This window comes from Corvus kubaryi, unplaced genomic scaffold (assembly GCF_017639235.1).
Source record: "Corvus kubaryi isolate FWS band 111438036 unplaced genomic scaffold, C.kubaryi_AGA036_p1.0 37398, whole genome shotgun sequence".
Taxonomy (NCBI): Eukaryota; Metazoa; Chordata; class Aves; order Passeriformes; family Corvidae; genus Corvus; species Corvus kubaryi.
The window spans coordinates 17,714,441-17,739,376 of record NW_024581137.1 but is presented as its reverse complement, the minus strand read 5'-3'; the positions used below and the strand labels follow the sequence as shown (position 1 = coordinate 17,739,376).

The 24,936-nt window shown below is 37.7% G+C and overlaps 1 protein-coding gene and 1 long non-coding RNA gene across 3 annotated transcripts in view; one reads left to right on the top strand and one right to left on the bottom strand.

Moving 5' to 3' along the window:
• Positions 1 to 24,936, bottom strand: part of OSBPL10 (oxysterol binding protein like 10) — a 114,872-nt gene that overhangs the window by 52,919 nt on the left and 37,017 nt on the right. For both annotated transcript variants that reach the window (XM_042044026.1, XM_042044025.1), the window contains exon 4: positions 15,520 to 15,711. In XM_042044026.1, the coding sequence (XP_041899960.1) occupies positions 15,520 to 15,711 (192 nt within the window). The remainder of the gene's footprint in view (positions 1 to 15,519; positions 15,712 to 24,936) is intronic.
• LOC121671803 overlaps positions 7,604 to 24,936 on the top strand; it is a 29,258-nt gene continuing 11,925 nt past the window's right edge. The window contains exon 1 of the long non-coding RNA XR_006018622.1: positions 7,604 to 8,062. This is a non-coding gene — a long non-coding RNA (uncharacterized LOC121671803). The remainder of the gene's footprint in view (positions 8,063 to 24,936) is intronic.

Here is a 24,936-nt window from a genome sequence, read left to right as displayed (position 1 = left end):
TAAGCTAAAATTAGTTACCAAAAATTAATTTAGGAAATAATAATGAGAAACTGAAGTCCTATTTCCCATGCTAAAAGAAAAACATACAGGACTTCAGTATTTTGTTAGAATACTAGATGATACACTAATCTTTCCCATGCAGAAAAACCATGCTACAAAACCTGAATTTATTCAATGCTTCAATTTGTTTCTAGAAAGAGAAAGGGATATATTCCAAATTATTAAGTGTAACAACAATCTCCATTTAAGATTTTTCCTCCCATCCTACAACAAAAATAAACAGAAACTTCAAAGGAAGAAAACTGAATAGCCACACCTGAATGTAAGAGCATATGATTGCTTTTTGACATCATTTTATTTTAAATACTTTTGTTATCCAGACTCCAGGACTAACAGGCGCAAGTCTGTTTGTCTAGGACAGATGTGTATTATCAGAACATCTTTCTTTCTAGAATTATTGCTCCTACAGGATTTCACCCAATTAACACAGTGCCTCGCAACAACCTAAACCAAACACCAGCTTTATGCCATCTGTAAAACTACTCAATCCACAGCTGCCGCAGGGGCACCTCCCAAGACAGTGACTTCAGGTTCCTCAAAGCAAAGGAAGAATGACATCAGCCATATTACCTCAGAGGGCAAGCAGACACTCTCCCTTTGTCACCCAGGCCATGTGGAGCTATCCAAGAAAATAAGTAGCATCACCAATCCTGTCTTTCTACATAATGATTTAAATACTTCAGATCATCCTACCCCTCTTTTAGAATATAAAACACGAGGGAGAGTCTTCAGACTGCACCAGACACAATCTGGTACACATATGGGCAATTTCAATTTTAGCTTAAATTTAGTTTAGATGTTGTTTAAATGTAGTTTAAATAGTGTTGATCACACAATTGAGTCCTTTTATAGTCTGTATTAAGATATGCCTACCCATGCATGAGGAAAAATCCAAAACACTCCAGAGAAAAAAGAAAATGTTCTTTTAGTGCTGAAAACCCACAGAAATTCTGTATCATCAAGCTCCTCTGTGACGTGCTAGAAATCATTCATGAAGGAAACATTCTGCTCCATCAGTTAATAACTCTTCTTCTCTACGGTAGTAATCTCTGCACACCATCACCAGCAGCACGTGGTCTGCAGACTTATCTGTAGGCAATTCCTCTGAAAGATTTAATGCAGTGATTTTTATTTTTCAATCCTTTCCATTATTGACTGCATGCAAGTTGAAAACCATTATTAAAAACATGGGGAAATAAACAACACAATAAAAAGTGCTTGTACAAAAAACAGAGCATCTGTAAAAATAACCGGTTGTGTGGAAAAACCTTTAGACAAACAATAATAGAAATGCAACATGCATCACTTCCTTAAATCTCTAAGTCAAGCTGTCCTTGTGAGAAGTTTACTGCTTTTAAAGACTGGGAAATAGCCAGTTTGCTGCTTCACTATTTTTTGGCAGGATTTAGTTGGTTGGTGCTTCATTTGGGGTGGGTTTTTTAATAAAGTGTAATATGAAAACACAGTCTCTCTCTCTCTGACAGATACAAACACACACAGCGACACTTTCTGGAAATACTAGTTTTTTACTTTTTAGAAAATAGTACCAGAAAAATAACTTTTCAGAAAACATTGGGAAAGGACAGCAGGTGAGACCAGCTTTTCAAACTACTCTAGAATAAGTCACAAGTGATATATGAGTCAGGACATTTAACCATTGTTAAACATGCATATTTCACAGGGGTTTGTATTTTTTTCTTTTATTTCATAGAAAACATAGATTTTCTTAAAAGCAAAAGCAGATGAAGAACAGAAAAGTCTGCACACAAAAAATAAAAACCTTCTAAATCACTGTAAACATGATATATTTTGTTTCCACATGAACCTAATACAGCCATCAATTCTGACCTTGAGCAAGGACCCCTCTTGCTATCTTGACCTGTATTTCATCAACAACACAAACTGTCATATTGTAAAAATCGAAAGTTAAAACAGACAGCCAGTATAAGTAGAATATATGGGTATATATACACACATACATCTATCAGGAATATATCAAAATATAAGATACTGATACCTGGAACTCTAATGTCACTAAAGCAATCACACCAGTCACTAATTGGACACACTAGCTACCAATACAGCTCATATTCACAAATCCCACAGGATTTCCATTAAACCTAACCCCTTTCCACTATTCATTCTGAAAAAGAAAAGAGCATCAACACACATGCAGAAAGACTACTGTAAATACCATTAACCATCACCTCAGAAAGTATACCTCACCAATCCAGATGTCTGACAAATGAAGGTAACTTCTACAAATGCAGTAGAAGTGATTTTTTTTCCCAAATTTAATACACTGTTGTTTTGAGTTAAGCATAACCACTGCAGAGGAAGTGAACTTTCGCCATGACTTAACTACTGAGAAGAGGTCTCAGACTACTCAAGGCCACTTGCTGTGTCCATCTTACTACTTGATAAAAGGAAGTTTCTGACAAGGATTTACAGACTTCACTCTTTTCTTCATGAAGTCACATAACAGATCTTTAAATGGGATTACAGCTATAGCATGCAAGCCAGGAAGACAAAATTACAGCTTAATATATAACAAAGGTGAAATAAGTAAGAACAGAGGTTGCTGCTGGAAGTACTCCAATAGCTAACATAAATCTCTTATCAAGATGATTTTGCACTTCAGCTTTTAAAGTGTCTAGTGTAGAAACACGCACAAGACCAGATGACCACAGGTAACTTATCTGTACACTTTGCTCGCAATAAAACCTGACCTTCGGACCAAAAAGAACCTCCTTGAACTGTAAACAGGAAAGAATTCTACCCACAAAGCTTCAGTCTGGATTAAGACCCACAGCAGCCTCTGTGAACATTACTATATTAATGACAAAAAATGTTTTAAGGAAGCATCCTACAACACCAAGTGAGATACACTGAAAATGTCTTGGAAAGATGGAACCAGATAATGACACCCATATCAGCTGTCCTTTCCTGATTACTGCTTCCCTCCCATTACCAGGAATAAGCACGGAATTCTCCATTATCATCACCTCAGGATAGCAGCCAACTTGACCTCAATTATTTTAATGAAGCAAACAATGAACGTTAAAATTGGAATGACTTGTTATATAATAGTTATTAAGGCTTAGACACATACATCCTATCAACAAAACTTCAAAGGAGCAAGTTAATTTTCATTTGGCATGTAATTTGCAGACAGAGACACAAAAAGTGATGGAATGAACAGAACTATCACCTCTGTCAGTCAGGATGGAAGCTAATCACCAGGGCACATTTCTTCTTCAGTCCTTGCCTCTGCTTTCACAATTCAATTTTTTCCCTCGAAGGAGAATGAAAACAAGCTCCCTCCACCCCATCTTTTATTTTGTCTTTTCCCTAACCAGGAACTCACATAATCTCTGTTAGGGAAAAAACTGAAAAGTCAGTTGCTACTTATCTTCATTGTCTCACCGAACAAAACATTATTTCCTTTAGGGTTTTGTTTTGGTTTTTCGTTCTCAGCCTCTTCCCCATGTGCTCCACAGGCTGGTTCCTTGTGAGGAAAACCTTACAGAACACACACCAAATGTCATCAGGACTGAGTCTAAAAGCCAAGTCTAAGACAATCAGAAAAACGGGGAGTGGAGGAGGCAGGCTGCCTCAATTGTTTCCTGTTCTTAGCTACTCTCACCAATCTGCTGCTCTCCCACTGGTTGCCATCAGCACCTCCTGGGGCTATGAGCTCTCCACAGACCTCAGCACAGGGTTTACTCTCCAGTGAGCAGCTCTTATTTACCTACTTCTGTCATGAACATTTTGAATTGGCTAGTTAATTTCTTCATATACTAAACATGAAACTATGCTCCATTCTTTACATATTCAATCCCTATTTTATATCTTCAAATTCTGTAATTTGGACACTTGCTGTATATCCTTACAACATAATATAATTCTGTTTTGTTCAGACAACATTCTTTAATCATTTGATGAACTACAGACATCTTCCATTTGGCCTACTATCCAATAGCTTATTAATCACACCTGCAAGCTCCCCTGCTATTAGTTGCACAGCTACAATAGTAAGACTTTGTATTTTGTAGGTCTGCATACTACTGCTTTAGTCCATAAAGCTGCCAGATTTGGGGGAGACAGGAAAAAGGGGACACAAGTCTTTTTTGCTGACTAGCCTGGAAGCCTTAAACATTCCTTGCAGTAGCAGACGAAGAAAATTAATTTACCTTTCCAAGAAATTCTCAGTCTGTTGCAGCTCAGGTATACGAGAGGACACTCCTCCCTTCCTCTCTTTAAAATAGGCAGAAGCTCAGTAAGAAGGGGAGCTGACCTAACTAGCTGTTTTACAAAAGCATCTCTCTTCTCAGAAGAATGAAAGACAGGATATATTTAACAGATCTATCTCCAAACACCAAAGAGTGTATATGGTATCTGTAATTGTCAGTGTTCTCTGGGACTTCATGAAGACACTTTATTTGGATGCAAAACACTCCCAAGGACAATCTGAGTGTTCTGAGTTTCTAAAGAAGTCTGCTTCTTACATCAGGGAAACAGAGAGACCCCAGAGAGAGTTTCACAGTCCTTGCAACACATATGGTTAGTAAAGAGGATTGAAGCAGTTCTGGCAGGATCCCTGAGAATGCCTCCAGAAAACTCACCAAAACAGCCCACCTACTTCAGGCCAAAACAAATCAGATGCTTCCCTTTGCTACCTCCTTACCACATTTCCTTATGACAACCCCAGACATAAGGTTAAATGCATGCTCTCTGTAGTCAATCTGTCCTCCTCCCCTGAGAAATGAGCTGCTGAATGACAGAAAGGCAGCTGAGGGCAAGGGTGAGGAAAAGATCTGGTGTCCATGCAGACAGACTAGGACAAAAAGTTCAGATTTTGCCAGAGAATATTTAAGTAGACAGACGATCTTGGAGTTTCTAGAGGATGTTTTTAGTCTTAATCAATACTCTGATGTATATACTCAGCTTTCCTTGAGTGGCTTCATATTACATAGGTGGGGGAAAAAATGGGAGGGGAGGGAAGCTTTTCCTATCATCCTCCCAAAAATTTTTAATTATCCTGAGAATACCTTCTTGCTGCTTAAATCTGAAAGAGAATACTTCTCCCTCACAAAACAACATCAACTTCATGGTTTTTTCCCTGTGGAAGATTTACAGACAAACCAAAGTACTGAAACACTAGAGATAAAAAAAATTCCTCTCATAGTGTCAGCTGTCTAAGAGTGTTTAATGGAGCTACTCCACAAGTCTTTAGGTGAGAAGTGAAATCTTTTTAGAAAGAGCTGGTTGCCATAACAAATATACAAGTGAAAGTCAGTGATTCAGACAAATTGTATCAATGAGCACTGCGTTTTCCTACAAATCAGAGTGAGTAAGCTATTTTTCTCCAAAAGATCAACCTAGCACTGGTCACTTTGCCACTGGAGGGAGGTGTCTGGGAATCAGGGCCTGTTGCAGGACACATGGCAGGTTTCCTCTTTTGCCTGTTGTGTTACAGCTCCCTGTGAACACTCCACGTATCCAGGTAACATATGACATTTTGCACAAAAACGACTAGTAAATGCTGGGTTTCTTCACCGTGCTCCCTTTTCTTGAGGATTTTCTATTAACCACAGCCTACTAATAGCCACCTATTGAGACTTAGCATTTACTGGCAAACACAACTCAAGTAGAGCAAAGTGTTGGGATCTTGAGGAAAAATCACAGGGAAGAGAAAAAGCAGCTCCCAATGTTGTTTCCCCCACCTCACATGCTTTCAGTGATCCAGAACCAAAAAATTAGACAAGCAGAAAGAAGGAGTCCACAAATTCAAGTAAATCTTGGATGGTAACTGGCTGCCATCTAGCCAAGCAGGAAGCACACTGTTCTATTTTAAACCACAGAATGCAGTATTGAGAGCAGTTTATAAAAAGCACTTTCTGGGAAATTATTCTTACGCAATTTTACTATAAAAATTACCTCACAAAGTCATTATTTTTAGTCATTAAATGTTACTCATAAGCAGATGTTATTCTGTGGGCTTTTCGGAGTAGCAGTTTTTCTTACACTTCAGAAAGATCACTTTGCTGAAGCTAACAGCTACAGTCCTAAGCTGGAAAGCATATTTTGATTATCAGGAATTTAGGCTAATTTGTGAATTTCAAGTATTCCAAAGAGCTCCTAAAATGTCGCTGCTAGCCAGTCAACATCAGCAATCACAGGAAAATTCTATCAGTTTACTGCAATATAGGGCACAATTGATAAAAAGTGAGGTTTGGACTCTGAGTGAAATTAGTCTTCAGAAGAGAAAAGGCCACGTTGAACATAAATTACACACTTCAGCATGAGTAGCTTCAAGGATGCAGAGGTTTCTGTCAGAACATATGGTGCTGGAAAAAGTAACTCTATAAACTTTTTAAATTTTTATTATTATTATTATTATTCCATTCTAGCTGGGAATATATAAACACACATACTGCCACTCAGAGAAGTCCAATATGCCATACAGTAGACAAACTTCTGATGGACAGTCCCAGTGCATCTTCCCTTTGCCAAGACTGCTTTTAGATCCTTTCACCCCTTCTCTCTGTTAGCCACCTAACTTGTAGTGTCCAAGCATAAAATTGACTTTTGTTTCCATCATTTAAAAAACTCTGAGATGTGCACAGATATTACTTCCCCATCTTACAGTCAATTCACCTCACGTTTTCTGAGAAGTCAGTGAGCTGTCCATATCAAGGCTATCTAACCTTGCCATTCCTGAGTCTTCCATAAAGTGCACCTCCATAGGCTGTCACAAAGCATTCCTAATCCATTCCTTTGACTTCTCCCTATGTAGAAAAGCTGACTGTCAACTGGTTTAAGTTGACATCGTTAACTTCACCACACTGAAGTAATTCACCATACACTACCATAATTTTGAGTACCCAACTTGTGACACGCTGTAAGGTTGAAGCACCCTTATATAGCAACTTTTCCACAAATCCATCTGTTTTGTGTCTGTCAGCCTAAACCTATCGATAAAACTGCAACTGGATAACTGGGGTGTTAGGAGAAAACCTGTACGCAGTTATCCCAGAACACAGTAGATACCACCAGAAAAACATGCTAAGAAGTATGTGCAAGAACATATGACTGTGCTTCCTAGAAAGTGGCAAAGGGAAGAGACAAATGGATGAACCATAATAAAAATTAAAAATAATTCATCAGTGACAGCTATGTATCTAGTACCTATAATACAATGCTACTTTAAGGCATATTAGTCAGATTCGGGCAGATGTAGTTCTGGTTTGCTTGCTGGATGAGATGTTGCTAGCTGGATGAGATGTTGCTAGCCATTGTCTTATTAGCCATTCTTTTAAAGCATATTGTCAGAAATCAGAATTGCAACCAATAAGCAGCTGCTGAAAAGCACCTATGTAGCACAGTTTCCAAAGCATTCAACACCTGCAATACAAGCACTACAATAAGAACATGCAGCAAAAGCTGTTAGAGATCAGGTCTTTAAGTAACTAAGAGCTACAGTGCTTACTATTCACATTTGTTGTAAACGCAAAATGTTCCCTCTGTTTCTTAGCGTAGCATTCAGTACTTTAGGTGTTACACAAGGAGCTGAAGATTATAGTAAGCCCTCAATAAAAGTGTATAATAATGTAAACTTAATGGTATGCTTAAAATATATGAGCCATTTCTATGGTTACTTTCTCCTTGAGAGCATTTATATAAGTACCTTCTGTACTTAATATCTGAAACTTGGCCAGCCACCTAATATTACACTGTCATCTGTTACCACTGAGAACATTCAAAAATATCTTCTACTTAATTTAATAAAAATAGCATGTAAGTGTGGGTTAACAAAATGGCCTATGTATCTTGGAAGCAGTAATTTGCATTACAAACAGAGTTGCAGAAGGTGGCCCTTGTCACCCTTGTTCAGGGTTTGCTGCGAAAATCACTGCTGCACCAGCCAGCCACCTAGAAACCTGCACTGGAAACAAGACCATGAGATGTGATACCCTAATCTGAGGAAAGATTTACTGAGGTATGTTTTCTTTAAAGCTTCATTTTCAAACTGAGAACTTTGATTTTAAACTAGTGCAGTATTTGTGCTGTAATTGTGAAAGAAAACAGCCCTGTAGTTTTCCAAAAATGCAGGTATGTGTATGATATGCTATGCTGTTTTACACATGCACATAAAACAGTTGAATTTTGTACATAAAGCAGAATTAAGTGGCAGTTTTGAAGGCACACAAACCGGAGACTGAATTCCCTTCAAATGTGACTTCTCTCAAGATCCCTTGGGAACCTACCATTTACTGGAAATGTAATTAAATGTCTTAATAACTGTAAAGAATAATTTTGGCTTCTCTGCAGTTGCTTAAGAAAATGAATGCCGCAGCAATCTCTGAATGTAGTTATCATACATACTGTATTATCCCTAATTTATAAATTGCCATTTATTAAATGATGGAAAATTATCATCTTTGCACATGCTCAATTACTGCTCAACTACAGGCTGAAAAGAAATCATGAAAAGAAGCCATATTTGTGCTACTCATATTTTTCAGGGTTGGGGGGGGGGGGGGGCGCGGTAGGGAGAAATATCAGAAATAATGAGCCAGGTTCACTCTTGACATAACCCGTATGGACAAACAGTGTAATTTTAGTAGAACATTTGCTCTATGATTCCCATAGCAACCTTAATTCTCCCTGCCTGGGTATCTGAAAGCCAGGATGACTCAACCTTCATATGAATACAAAATCAAATGCACAGAACAAAGTGTAGGTCAGGAAGATGCTACTTCAGTGCACTCTTAGTGACCTCAAACATACTGCAAACACAAGGTAAAGGTTCAGAGATCAGAGAAGTATTCAGCTCATGTTTATGTAATAATAACAATTGGTTTATAGTATTAGAATAATTTCCATCTCCTCATCCCCAAAGTAAGACAGTTAATGCTACTAACTGAGTAATTTTTATAAGCACATGTACATTTACTACTCCAGGAGGTACTAGACTGACACTGTCAGAGATTTAAGCATCCCATTTACTCCCCAAGGAGACACGTTTCTATTGATCTTAGCAGTACTAACTTGAGATAGAATAAGCAGATACAGGAGATGAGAAATCTATAGACAAGTCAAACAGCCTCCGAAGAAACTGCCGCAGAAGGCACCAAATAACTGCATCTGTTCTACATGCTCTCAGTCCTGGTTTTCTGTCTAGGGAGATGAAGGGCAGGCAATCACACAAACATTGCTGTATAGCCAGAAGAACATTTCTGTGTGCTCACAATGGTATTTTCATACTGTACAAGGATCACATGTTTCTAGAACTGGGGCCAGCACCAATTCAGAAGAAAGTGCAGAGGTAACACTTGCAGCTGCCCCTTTTAGACCTCATGTTAGGTTTGAAACTGGTTTATACTGTTACAGATTTAACGCCCCTAAACAAATCATAATTGCTCCTGTTAAAACCCAGCTGGGAGCAACCCCTTCAGTATCAGTGAGCTCAGGGGCAACTGAGCTGTTAAATGTAGCTGTAACACGAATTTGTATTACAACACTTCTCAATTCGAAAAGTATGTCTAAGCACAGTTAAATAGTAGTAGCTGTAGTATAACTTACACTACCATGTTCTGTGCCAAATAAATATCAACTAATGAATTAAGGCTTAAGGCCATTCACTTTAAGTATTGACTTCAATGGACACAAAACTGACACAAAGGTTTTCTGCTGTCTTTTCTTCTGCTTCACTTTTCTTCAAGCCAAGAAGTATCCATTGCTTTCTGCGAAACAGCTGGTTTTGGTTTGAGTTTTTTCCAAGCACTTTCACATTACCTGTTTTAGAGTGGAGACATTCTTCCCTGTTTTTCACACCCAGATAATTAAAATGAAAAATTTCTGACAGTGAGATTGCAGACAAATGGAAGTGTAATATCTACAATACATACAAAGCATAGATGCAGTGTTACGAGGATGTAAAGACTTCGGTAACATACCTCATTTTCCAACTAGCCTCCATACTTAAAGCATAATCCATAGCACCTATTGTTAAAGACTACTTATCTTGTATATGATATGATGCACTTGATGAAAGATGATCAATAGGATAAGCCTTTACTAATTTATTAGGTATAGTGGGGGGGTGCAGGAAGATATTTTAAATACAAGTCCAGGAAAAAATGGAGAGTTATAACTAACAAAGGCTACTCCTCTGTGTTCTTTCCCTCCCTTTTCCAAAATTGCCACTCACTGTACCACCATATTATTTCCTCAAATGAACAGAAAACAGGACACTTGGATTTCAAAACTGAAACACTTCCTGCAGTATCTATGAGAGGTGAAATACCCCGGTCAGTCCAACTATGAAATCTGTCTAGAGTGTATTTACTACACTAATTCTGAAATGCAGGAAGACTCTAGTTAAAAGGATCAGCCACAAACTGCCATGAAGAAAACATCACAAAGCTACCTTTTATACTAAAATATGTCTAGAAAGAAAAATGGACATGTTTTTAGTTAACTAGTTTTATACCTGACTAACTAAAGCACAGCAACACAGACTTCAGCAGTGCTGTTGTAGCTGCACTCCACAGTTATCAGCTCTCCCCCGATAAAGCACCCACATTACCAGGCCGGAAAGACTGAAGTTAGCACAGTTTAGCACCCCATCCTACCTCCATACCTTAGGTGAACATGAGATCATTTTCATCTCCTAAAAGCAAATATTTGATTTATTACTCATGCAGATGTAATGGTCATCTTTGTTACAAAGCTAGCTCTCATTTTCCTGCACTCCAAAACCAAGGTGAGAACTGCCAGTGAAAGCAATGATCTAGTATATAGCATTTCTCCCCACTTTTACAAAGTAATTTTACACAAAATTAGACACATACTGTCAAAAACACTTAACATTTTAACAGGATTTTTAAATGTTCTTTGTGCATACTTTACACTAAGCATGATGTCCTGCTCAAGGAGCTGAATTTTTTTCATGCACCCTTATTGCACAACCTCACAGAACCTCAACACTATGCCAAAGATCTAGAGCTACAGCATTCTTTCTGCTAGGACTCACATTAGACCTTATCCATTGACCTTTCCATGTACACACTTTCAGAGAAATGAAAGGAGGACAAAAAAATTGAAATAAAAAGCAAAACTTGACTTTTTCAAAGCTGCAAAGTAAAATCTGGCATAGGTCAAAAACCATCAAGATTTCCCCCACTACCAGCGTGAACACTGACTACAAAGCTTTAACATCAACACACAGCTTAGTGTATGTCTTCACATAAAGTCCACATGCGTGGAAGTCCTGCAAGTCTGAATGTTTCCCCACGTGGTTTAAGCACTGCATCTCCTCTTTCACCTACAATGCTGCCTGTGCAGTGCTGTAATTCTGTGACACAACAAACACTTCTCCACGGACAACACCATCCGTTTTTGCTAACAGTAGCTAGTCACAGTTCCTAATTTTGCTATCCAAATATTACAGTGATCTGAAGACATTCACTTCTCACTTGAAAAATCCTCGAAAGTGTTTTAGAATCATCTCCTTCTCCTAGTAACCACATAAAATTGGACAACTGCAGCCTCACAAAATTGCTGGTAAAACTCACTCCATGAAGCCCTAGGTGTAAGTCCTAGATTTCCTGATACTGTAAGGGAAGAAGCAAAGAACTACCACTACTAGCTGCATAAGTCCTGCAGCAATCAAATGGTAACTGTGTTTATATATGGAAAAGGACATGCAAGAAGCATTAGGACTGTCATCTTATCAAAAAGGAATCCTTTCCAAGTTCTGGGACTGCCCACTGGCACATAAAAGAGATGTCACACTGGTGGAGGCCCTGTGAAATCTGGATCTCACTGTACCAAATGTTCAGAAACCCATGCAGATGACTAGTCAGGGCATCAAAAGTTGTAACAAGCACCACATTTCAAAGGGATCAGAAAATCCTTCACTGAATTTTTTAAATTGTGGAAAGAAATATTTCTTGGACTGCAGTTTAATTTCTCTAAATGTCTGTAAATAATTAATATAAATTACTACAAAATCTTCACACACTTGGTTCTTTAACAACAATGGTAACACTGCCAGAGATTGTACAAGAGTCAGACACTCTCAGCCAACATAAACACCATTCTGACCATTCTGTCACTATTGTTTAGTTCAGTGACAGCTAAAATTTAATATGAAGGGTGATGTGGCCACTTGGCTTAACCTTCCAGTTGATTTTAACCACCTACAGTTAAGAAATCTGAAAGCTTAACTCTCATCATAAATTTCTAAGAGGATAATAATATCCACAGTTTTAAAAACAGAATTAAATTTCAAGACCATGGAGACTTAGGTTACCATAAAATCACTTACTAAAAAATTAGCTCAAAGTACCCCTTTAATGCTAAGTTATGGTCCAAATAAAGAGGATCTCCAATAATTCTGCAAAAAGTACAACGCAGTGCAGATCATTTCTCACAAAGTAATGTATGGTTAAGTTTAGTTTTGATGTAACATCCCATAAATCAGTGTAGACTGGACTATTAACACCAAATTAATATAAGCAAAAATCTGATTTAAGAGAACAATATTAAACAGCATAAAAAATTACATTATGATGAAAAGTAATGCGCCTGAGCTCCTTTTCAATTCAACACTATACAGAAGTAGGTCAAGTATTAAAACATAAATTTTTAATAGCAGTCAGAAGCTCCATACTCATGCTCAGTTTTAACTTATCAAAATTTGGAAAAAAGGTGAAATTCTAATTTTACAACAGAAACATTTATTACATGTGCCATTTTGCAGACCTAGACAGTTGTATTTACTACATTTATACATTTTTGCATGTCAGTTAGGTGTTAAATAGACCTCTTTGCTACAATTAGTTTCATGCTAAAATTTGCTATGCTGTTAAAAATAAAACTAAATCAGCCAGAACAAACCACAGAAGGAAACAATGTTACAATGTCACTCTTACTATGAAGTCAAAAGAGAGGAAAAAAAACAATCAAGTATTACCAAGCATCTTGCATTATATAAAATATAGGAGTATATTTTTGCAGCATGGAGAGACACTTCACTTTTTTACAAATAATATGGCCAAACCAAGAGAGTTCAGAATTGAGTAGCAATTTCAAGTTCAACACTTTCTCAGAAACATTGTGCAAGCTAGCAAAGACCACACGTCCCAGGGGAAGGATGCCCCTTTTTGCAGCATTACTGTTTTTCGAAGAGCTCATATACAGCATTACCATACCACAACACTGCTGTGAAATTTAAAACACACATGCTTCCTCTCATTTTCCAGCAGCAGATCAGCTTTTTTCATTGACTCAACTACTGTATTTTGTAAGGTGTAAAATTAGCTAATGCAGTCCTATTTATAGAACAATTTTAAAAAAACTTTTTTGCATGTCAAAGCTTCAATGACATCATTCAATAAGGGGAACACCAATATTGATCTATAATCCTTTTGCAGTCTCTTCCCTTCATCCAAATCATACCAAACAACTTTCAAATAAACAGCAAAGATTTAGGTGTTGAGGAAGGGATTAACTTTCTCTTACTGTACTTTTAACTCCTATTTTTCATTGTTTCAGATTACAAAACAGGATTAGAACAGATTTAAGCGCACTTTTGTGAAGGGCTCTGGAGGTACCTCTTTACTGATAAAGTTAACAAGGGAGGGTGGATCTAACAGTCACCCATTGACTCTCATACGGAACAAGGATACTCCCTGAAAACACAGGTATCATATACTCAAAGTCTATTGGATTCACTCTGGAAAAAGGGGAAGAAGGACATGCACAGAGTATGCTGTTGAAAAAAAATCTGCTTTCTTAACCTGGAAAAAACAGACTTATCCTTTCACAAGATGGAAACAACACCAGCAGCCACTTTTTACACAAGACTGGGACAGAAGGCAGAAAGTCCAATTTCTCCACTGTTACGCTCTTCTTTAAGAAGCAGCACACACGCACACAAAATATCCAGTACATAAAAAAGGTGAACTTCACACATCGCCTTATAAAATTTGCTTATGCATCATTTATCTTAGAACCATTTTCCCTCCCTGAAAAGCACTCACTTCTTTTAACTGTTACTGTATCTTCAATATCGAAGGGGTTTTTTTCATTATTATTGCAGCCTTCTAAAAGAAACTGGTGCTGCAGCTGAGGTACCACTCACATCAAACAGAACAAAATCGTTACCTTCCATCATTACAGATTGAAGTCCTGTAATAGTTACCTCTTTTGGAATCACATTGCAAACAACTGAGTCAGCAATTCACTGGCCTTTTCTGCAGGGATGATACCTGACCTCATTGTTTTTCTATAGGTTAGTATTTATTTCTTCCAAGTGTAGTTCTTTGCAACTGATGGCTTTTTCCCTTCCCAACTTACTATGACCAGCACATACACTAACACTCTCTTTTAAATTGCTTTCAGCCTTACTCGGCTTCATTTGACAAAATTGCAACAGCTCCCACTGTTGATTTTATTATAGGTTTAAAGTGCACTCTGAATTCAACCTATGAGAGCAAATACATTTAGTACACTAGAAACAACTTGGGGGAGATGATTGGTAGACAAAGACAGGGTATTTTTGTAAAAAACAAACAGATATTTGTTTTCTATAATGTAAAGAAAATGTGGGTGACATTCAGACAGTGAGCTCTTCATTTTTAATGTTAACTAGAATAAAAACAAGCATTCTTCATCAGGATGTGCAATTTAAGCCTTCACTGAGAGCACATCCCAAGAATTTATTCAAATTCTTAACATGAAAGACAAACCAAAACATCATAAGGGATGAAAGATGAAAGTGTGTTCTGTGAAAATCTGCCATAATATTTAAGCTTAAAGCTCGGTACTATTTTTGTTGTCTGGAAGACAGACTAAAATCAGTTAAATTTCCTAAACACTGGTACAAACAGGCTTTAAAAGAAACATGCTTTCTTCCTTGGTTTTCATGCCTTTGATACACACAAACCATTTTTCCATTGCAAGGCCAGTAATATAAACTTGACACAAAGGCAAGACTACAGCAGTACAGCAACAAACTGCTGAGTGTGGGGAGCTATGCCTCCATTCACACATTCATCAGACTTATTCAAGAAGTTTTTTCCAGCTACATTTAAATGCTTCAGGGCCCACTTTCCAATCGGAAAGGTTTTGCTGCACACAGCTTCAAAGAGATTTTTCCCCAGTAATGAAACACCACTGCAAAGTCTGGGAGCTGTAGCCAATCTAATTCATTTTTTAAGCATGTGCACACACCAATTTTAACATCAGCATAAAAATATCAGTATACACCTGACCTGAAGCTGAACCAGAACTAAAGCCCACCTCTTGCTCAGCAACGGGATCAAAACAAAGCAGTCATCAAGTAGGAAACAAAGAAAATCTTTAACTTGTCAGACTCGATTGCTTATTCTAAAGCAAAGTAAGCACTTCCAAGTTACAGCAAAACAGCAGATGTTTCTCTCTTACCTCTCTGACTTCATGGAGTTGACCAGATCGCTGGCTCTTCACTCTTCGAGCAGCTGCAGGTGATTTGTGATGTGTGATGGTTACAACAGTTGGCCCGCTTTGATTCATGTGTTTCTGGCCACTTGGAGATGCAGAATTAACTGTCCCAGGTGGCAGCAGAGATGAACTTCTACTTCGTGAGGATGAGATGCTCTAGAACAAGCAACAGGATTGCGGTATTAGCAACCTTTACATTAGTAATAATTTACAATTCAGGCTATACGTTTGTATTGTTCAACTTTCCCCACAAACCTAAATCTGGAGGTGTAACTGATTTATTCCTTCTGAACCATACGCATTGCTCAGCAGAGATGTTCTTGGAAACATTAGAGCTATTGCCTTTGTTTCTTGGCTTGCCTGAAATTGGCCTTTGCAAAAATCTTCACAAATTCTTACATAATAACATGCTGCTTAGTTCTTACAATCCTACTTTTAGGAAAGCTAAGGAAGGATTTTGCAGACAGAGTAACAACAATGCCAACAAAAATATTTTTTATGAAACCATTGACCTACAATTCACCAAACTGGTGTGAACAGCAAGGAAGAAAAAAAATCTTAATGCTTTCATTCGATGAACTTCTGAAGCAGTGTAGTATTGTTTTCAACATCAGATGCAATTTTGGCAAGGCCAATCCATACACCAATTAAACATTAAGATAAAAGACAAAACATGGCTTGAAGTAATCAACTTGTTTTGGAATAAGCTTGTGATAAACCCAATATACAAAAAAGGCCAGAAATAAATCTCCTACAGTATCTGCAGTATGAATACCTCTAACATACAACCCATAAAATCAGTCAGGATGTTAAAGAACTTCTTCTCTTTTTATCTAACCGTCTGTCAGTGTTGCTATCTCCGTTTGTTCTCTGCAGACCTCAAACACAAATCATCCTGGAGGTATACAAGACACCAATTCTTAATCAAGCTCAGATGAGCACCAGAGCACCATGGGACATCATATATAAAAGTGCAATATAAAAAAGCTTTTCCCTTCTATTTGAACTGTTGATTGCATCTGTAAGGTTAAAACAGAGTATCTTTTACCTCATGAAACATAAACCAATTCAGAGAGTAACATTTAGTAGCACTTTAAGACAGTGAAGTAAATACACAGCCCCATGGGTAAAGCACTTTTTCACCTCTCCTACAAACCCTGCACAAATAACAGTGGCAACCTACAGCATTGCTAAGACAGCCACCATCAACATGAGATACTTCTCCTGCGCCTGCTGGTGAGTGCACAGAAGTATTCCTCCAGTATAATCTCTCTTCTTATACCTTACAGGTCACTTTTGGCAATTTTGTGGTAATTTCATTAAAATACTTCAAACCAAGGTGTACAGGTTCCAACTAGCGCTGGAAATAGTCAGGCCTCATGTTACCACAACACTGACTGTAAAGGACAAGGCAGATTATCTGGCACTACCAAGGAGAAGGAGGGAAAGAAAGAACACAATCCCTCTGCCACCGCCACACAAAACTAGACTTTAGATTTTTGAAGGTTTAAAAAATGGATTATCACATTGCCAGTGTGCAAAGAGCTGCTAATCTCATAGAAATAATTATTATTCCATTGGTCTAGACTTAACATTTACAAATGCTTCCAAGAATGATGGTCTGACTGTTTTTGAAATTAATATATTCTTTGCTACCATGGCCAATAAGATTACCAATAATAAGCATCTTTTCAAAAATTATCCATCCTGGCTGATAAATCACAATTGCATTAAAACTGGATTTGACTCTAAGGCAAAAAAGCAGCACAAGGTATAATTTGTCAGAAGGGCACAGAAGGTTGCCAGGTTTATAATTCATCTTCCATTTGAAAGCATGGCTTAGACATAACTACAGTTAAAATAAGAGCCAGATGAAAAGTTATTTGGGAGAAAAAAGGGGATAAGAGAAACTGAATTTCCTTTTTTAAATGCATGTTCCACAGAAAAAGGGTATTCCTAGTATATAAGAGCAGAATATACTTCACTAATGTTTGTTTTTCAAACTGACTAGCATCAGAATACTTCTAAACTAAATTTAAGGTGTAGAGGAAAAACAAGATCATTTTAATTTTTTAATTGTAAAATCAACTTATCTTCCAGGTTAATATGAGTTATTTTTGTTTTAGAATTAAATCCGTCGAGAATCACTGACATTTTAGTATTATACTACCACAATAATAAAAATACACAGCTGCTACTTTCACATAGCTAAACAGATCCTAAAATTCAGACAAACAGCAGCAGTGCAAAACAGTGAGTTTGCCCATTAGTTTCACTTAAAACAAAAAAAATTCTATGAGAGGTAGAGTTTTATTATGTTTTGATTTTCTTGATGGAGAGCTATAGATCTGCACATAACAAAAGTAACACAAAACATATATTGAAAAATCCATGCACAGGTTCTCTACACAATCAAGAAGGTATTCTAGGAACAAGTCAGCTTTCAGGAAAAAACAAACCTGCAAAAATAATCTTATTTAACCCGCACACTTTTGAGAAATACGTTCATAAATTGAAATGCATACACATTCTAAAGTTAGTATCTACACTATTTATATTATTTGGTAATACAATGCTATTTTTCCTCAAGATAGGGTTTCCAGCTGCAGTGAACCATCTGCAGCTGATCCATGGATCACAACAGACAACTGCTGACTGCAGCTCCTGCCCTACATTTTCTCCCACGTCAACTAACATGCCTTTCACCAAACCCCATTTACACTTGAGTCATAAATTTGATAGTGAACTATTACTACAAAAGTTGCTAGCTAGCTGCCATTTTTTTTAACTGGTTATGTAAGTAATGAACACACTTCCAAGAAACAGGCATGTCCATCATTTGAGTCTCTTAATCCAGATCAGGATTTTTTTCCCTGCAGCACTTGCTCTAGTTCAGAACTCACAGGGCTACATCACCTACGCTCCTGAACTGTGACTAGAGACAGAAGAGACTGTGGGACCACAGTGCATTTAAGATGGCTTTTCCTAAGTTTTGCCAAGGTATGTGGCAGCTTACAGCAACTTCTGGTGAACAGTCATTTAGGGTGCGGAGTTTGGGGATCAGTGGAGCAGGAGAGAAAAAACAGAAAAAACAGCCCATCTCTAGTTTCAGTCATGGGTGAACGCTCTAGTTTCAGACAGCTCAAGAAGGCTGTCCTGCTATAGGGACACTAGGTAGACTCAAATCTCTACATACACAAGCACACAGCCTGGCAAAGGTTGCCCATAATCCCCTGCCTGGTGCATGTGACACTCAGCTCTGTTGTAGGGCAAGGCATGGAGCTATGGGATCTCCAGGGAGATATCACCTCTGCCAGCGAGTCTCCTAGAGTCCCCTGCTTCCCCTCGCAGACCAGAATAGTTACCAATCCTATGTAGCTCATCCAGTCAGAGAGACTGGATTCTGGAATTTGCACATACACAGTCTGTGAAAAGTATCAGAGCCAAATACATTGGTTCATGATCAGCTCCTACAGGTCTATAAGCAAGTTCTCCCCACCTCTTTGTTTTCTGTCCCTTTATACCCTTCATCCATCTTTAGTGACCCAACGTTTCCAAACAATGTGCCAGAAAATTCCACCAGCCCACAACACAAATACTCCAGCACCTAAATTTGGTATTACCCTTTAGAGGGTATCTGTAACCTACAAACCTTAAATGAGCTTAGCACCAGGACCTCTGGCTACCCATGAAGCTATCTCTAGGCAAGGCCCCAGACAAACACAACCATTTGCATCTTAAAACTTGCAAAATCAGTCACAGTCAGTATGCATGTGAATGTCTGCAGGAGGCAGCTGTTATAACGACTCAAAACCTTTTCAAGTTGGACTCCATTCCTCCACTGCCTCAGAGAACAGCAGCAGAGCACTGTGCCTGCTGCATCCAAGGAAACGGGGGAAGCATCCAACTCCTTCTGACAGCTTCTTCCTGTCACTGCCAGAAGAGAACTCCAGGAACTGCATACTCAGACCCTCAGGCACTTTTGAATTTTACAGCACACTGTCAACACCTATGTCCTAGCCAAATACTTGACTCCTCTTTTGCAGAATTTCTTGAGATTAAACACTGGGAATGACAAGCATCCCTTTCGCATTGACACACAGCTGTGCAAAAATCAGAATTTTCCGTTTTTGTTAAAACGTTAAAACCTATGTGAAGTTTTCCACTGCTAAAAGCACTGTAATTATACATCATACCACAACAGTCATTAAAGTCACTCTCACAGGAAATCAAAGCAATGATGGGCCTGTATGCCTAATCCCCCGCTCTTCCCCCAGCACTGCTCGTATGACCGATCTGCTCCTCTAATTATTATCACATATGATTTTCTTTGGTCTCACTGCTTTCTGGCTCACAACTAAATAAATAAAAAGACAGCGAAAAGTCTGATGAAAGGAAGTCATAAGCTCTTCAACAATTAGTGCATAGTGCCAATAATGAATCAAGAAATCCACAGGCTGAAGCAACCCAAAAGGACTGCAAATTTTCTTTCCTGAGGCTACACTTTACCATTGCGCCAACATTTCGTCTGCTAATAAAATGAAGCCAATAAAAGAATAATAAAGCTGCTAATAAAAGATTAATTTGTAACTTGCATTCATACGGGTTTTATGACCTAAAGCTAGCTAAAGTATGCTTAGCTAACACAGATTTGGGTTAAGATTTTTATTTTAGTAGACTGTCCATCCCCAAGACAAAAAAGATACTGCTTTTGATCCAAATGCTTCCATTTGGATATCAAAAATCCTAACAATTAAAATAATGGAATTACAGAACATTAAGTTTGAACTATACTCCTGTTTTCATGACTCATTCTCCCTGGAGATTGCCCTTCCTGCTCACAAAGAAGCTGAAGTGTTTTTCATCATTTACCAGAAGCAAACAGTTTTGTTTATTTTGGAAAGTAAATGCAATGTTCCAGAGATCAACAAAATAATTTCTGAAGTGAATTGTCATATCTGTTTATGGTTGATAATCATCATTTTCACAGGCACTGTGCCACAGATGTTTTTCTCAGAACACTAAATAACAAAATGACACTCCTTTACTCCTCTGCATATATACAGCACAGAAAACCAATCCCTGCATGCAGTTTTAGAGCTATGGGAAGTCACATACTATTAGAAAGTAATTACAATTTTGAGACACCACCATTCAGTATTTTAATTCCCAGCTACTTCTTTTCCAATGCATCCTAAGTAAACAAACACTGATAAAAGATAAATGTAGACACAGTTCTGCTTCATTTACATTATAATCATTCACAAATATTAAAATGCAAATGACAGAATCTACATAACATTCAAACTTCAGCACTGCAAAGGGACCAGCTTATGATGTTTTGCACATTTCTGTCAAGCACCACCTATGGTATTAACTTTTCTGATAGAATATCATAGTGCTTCATCATCTTCAGTAAGGCAATATATGTCTTTTTCTTAAGCAAGAGACTATGATAATCATTCCACCATAAAATCTTTTCTTCATCAAGAATCATTTGAGCTAGTTCATGTTCAATCCTAAATGGATTTTCTTCTATTTCTGTAGAAAAATTCTGGAAGCAACTCTTCTTCTCATGAAGCTTCCAAAGGGAGGAAAAAAAGATGTCAAACACACACCTATCAACAGCCAAGCACTGCTTCCTTCTCAGCCTCACTACTCTAAGGATTCCAGTGCATGTTTTAATTAGAAGTGCGATTCTTTAGTTGACTTCTATAGGTCAGGGATAAGACAAGGAAGCAGACAAGCATACCAATGGAGGGAACAGCAAAGCTCAAAAGGCAAAGCAATTTGATGTGCACAGAAGAAGCAAAACAACACTGAGAAAGACTTGAAAATTTTCACTAATCTGGCTTTATGAAAACAGTTATCATGCAGATGTTAAAAACACACAGCCAATGATCCACTTAGAAATGTAAAGGTATCTCTGAGGCCATTCATTAATAAGGCAAGAAGAAACCCAATAAAAACGAAAGTTCTATGATAGCCATTCTTCCAGCTGTGGAGAAAAATTACTCATCTGCCTCATAATGATTTGATAAAAGTGTTAAGTTTGAGGCATTACTGCAGGTGCTGTTTCACATTACAGCTAAACTGCTACTGCAGTTGACACTGAAAGGGGCAGGTTTGGACTTTTTTTTCCCCCACCATTACTCCAAAGAGGTAAGCAAGTAGAGAACCAGAGAGAGAGACACACATTCCTCAGAGAGCTGGTCAGAGAGCTAAGCCCTTCTTAGTAAGATGCCATTTTTTCTGTTTCTGATGCCCAAGTTAACACAGAACCAGAAACATCACAAAACCCACACAAAAGGTGGCAGCAGAAGGAAGAGAATTGGACTGCAATTTATAGCTGCACGGAATCAGCAAATGAGTTCAGCTTAAAGATGAATCCACACCATGCAGTTTTAAGCAGCTAGCTTACTGTGCAGCTCCAACCAAAAGCTGAAGCAACAGAGAGTCTGTCTCCTTATTCTAACACAGACCTAAGTTGAAAGTTACCATCTGAGCACAGAAGCTACTTCACAAGATAAAGGTTCTGTTCCCTGTCACATTCCTGATACAGACACACTGAGATATAAAAGGGTTATATGCAAATCCAGCAACCAGTCGACACACTGGCATTAAGAGCTGGTTTAAAAACCTGTGTGCTTGTTTTCAGTAGTGCTTTTACAGCCACAATCATTAAACACTCAAGAAAAAAGGAATATGAAACAGAAGAACTAAAAAGCTTGTGACAATTTCTGGATACAAAATTATTCTTGGAAGTTACCACAGAAATTATGCATAAGCCTACTCCTTCTTGAAAGCATTTTATATCACTCAATTCAAATTTGACTAATGCTTAATTAAAGCTTGTACAAAATATTCACTTAGAATAGTCTAAAAGAACCAGCAATCCTATCCAGACATAGATTTCTTCCAATACAGTTGATTTGGCACTTGTGGAGGTTGAGCAATCTGTAATTAAGTGAAATGAAACTTGCATGGGAAGAACATTAAGACTATCTGACAGCATGGGAATTATTTGCCAGAGAACACTTTCCTTTTACTGTTTTTTTTAGCATTACCATGTAAAATTTAATTAAAACAAAGTCAGAGACTTAGCTTGTGTTACATCCATTAACTGTATAGCTCACCTTTGGACCATTCATTAGGATACAACTAAATTTAGTGTTTAGTATACAACGTTTTCTTTCTTTTTTCAATCACTTCTCTATTTAATTTCTTTCACCACTCCAATCCCCAGCTGAAGCTTTAAGAACAGTCATGACAGCAAGTCATTCAGTAGCATTTTGAAGCAGGCAGTAGCTGTGAAAAAGAAAGGAAACCAGTGCTGATCTAGATCCAGTGCAGCACGAAGGAATGCTCTTCTCTGAGTATTTCACAGAAACAGTGACACAGCTTCAGCTTTGAAAAACATCCTCCAAATTATCATGTTTTTCTATGAATTCCCTTCCAATAATATCTATTCAAGATTTAAAAATGTGTTCTCTCTCCAGTATGAAAGACCTGTCACTAAGAGTTGCTTCACTGGTATTCTTGGGAATCTTCCCACTGCTTGCCTGGTTATCCCACTATTTTTTTCACATTTAAACTATATCCCAGTTGCATAACATAAAATATACCCATCACTGCATATTTTTCACTTCCCATTCTACCTCCTTCAAGAGTATGAATCCTAAAGAACAGCTCAAAATTTCTGCATCTCAGTATTCCTGTAAAAAAGGTGAATTTAATCTGTAGAAGAAGCTAGGCACAAACACTCAGGTTCCAACTTTCCAGATGCTGTTCCCAGCAGAGACAGATTCTGGATTCTGTTCAAACTCCAGAAGCTCAGAACACATGAGTATCTGCCTGTTCCTAACAGCACTATGAGAGACAGGTAACTTGCAGTTTTCACTTACTACAGCCCTTAAAGTACGTGGAGAGGGAGGAATAAAGAGATCCAGCCCTGCTGCCAGCAGAATAACAAATAACACCATGACAGTCCTATCAATGGTAGAGCTATTTTAATAAAACCCAAACCCACAGATTTTTGTGAAGTCCTCAATTATGCCAGAGTAAGTCCAACATATACCCTTCTCTGTGTCATTACAGACCTTTCTATGTAATTCCAGTCCCTTCGCTAAACACAAAAGAAACAGGTGGCTAAAAATAGCAGAATGCTATTTTATGTAAATTTAAAATATTTAATAGAGCATGTTTCTACTCCCATGCTAATAATCATTTAGTATAAACTACCATCACCTACAAGAGAAAGAAAGAAAAAAAAAAATCACAAAGAAATGAAGCAGTTCTTGCTTCTCTTACCTCCTACCAGGCAGTGGTTTTGAAGTAAGAAACTCTGAGGAAAATTAAAAAAAAAAAAAAAAATTTTTTTTCTAGTTTCTAGAATTTCTGTGAAGGATTACTACCTTGTAAACAATATCTGACCTCCAAAGTCTAATCATTGCAGCATTAAAGCTTTTGATTCCTTCCTTTTATAAAGAAAAGCAGAGAGAAGTTTTTAAACTTACTTGTAGATGAAATTCAAGTTAGTACTACATGCAATGCTAAAACCAGGTATAATATTCTTCTCTGTTAATACTCTAATACTGAGAAGATAGGAGGGGGAAAAGAAACAAGCATATTAAAACCAAGAGCTATATCTTGTCACAAGAAAGGTTTCTAGGAACAGGTAAGCACAAAATTGCTTCAAGTACAGTCCACTTCTGGAGTAAGAAGCAGAGTCATCAGTGGTCTCATCAATAGCACATAAATTCCCGACACTTTATTTTTTGGACTGTTAAGTTTAAACATACAGAAGATATATATCCTCTATTTGCTCTGTGGCTTACAAAAGTAGAGAATTAAAAGTGCTTCACTAACAAAGCACTTTTCACATGTGAAAAGTGACCTAGCCTGATTTGTAACACAGAACTAAGAAAAACAGTTTTCTTTAGCATTTCTATTTTCAAGGTTCAAGCTAATTAAAACATCTCTATTCCAAAGTGCATCCATACTCCAACTTCCTATGCCAAGTTTCTATAACTCATCGGTCTTTAACAAAAATGCAAGAACCCTCTTCCTATTATCTGAAATACTCTTTCATTTAGTTCCTCTGGTACATATGTCCACCACCCCTCAGACACGGAAATCCTTTTATTTTCTTGCACAATGAGCATAGGAACCAGGAACAAACCACAGCATTGTTGGTCACTATGCAAGAATACAAATAGTCCAGTGAGATGCTCCCCATTCTAAACCCTTCCTGTTTCCAAAAGCTGTGCCTTAGATCTTCTGTGACAGAACTCTCTGTATTTACTAGCTTCCCACTCATTTAGCCAAGACTTCCTTGTTGCAGTGGGGATACTGCAACACGCATATATCAAACCAGGAGTC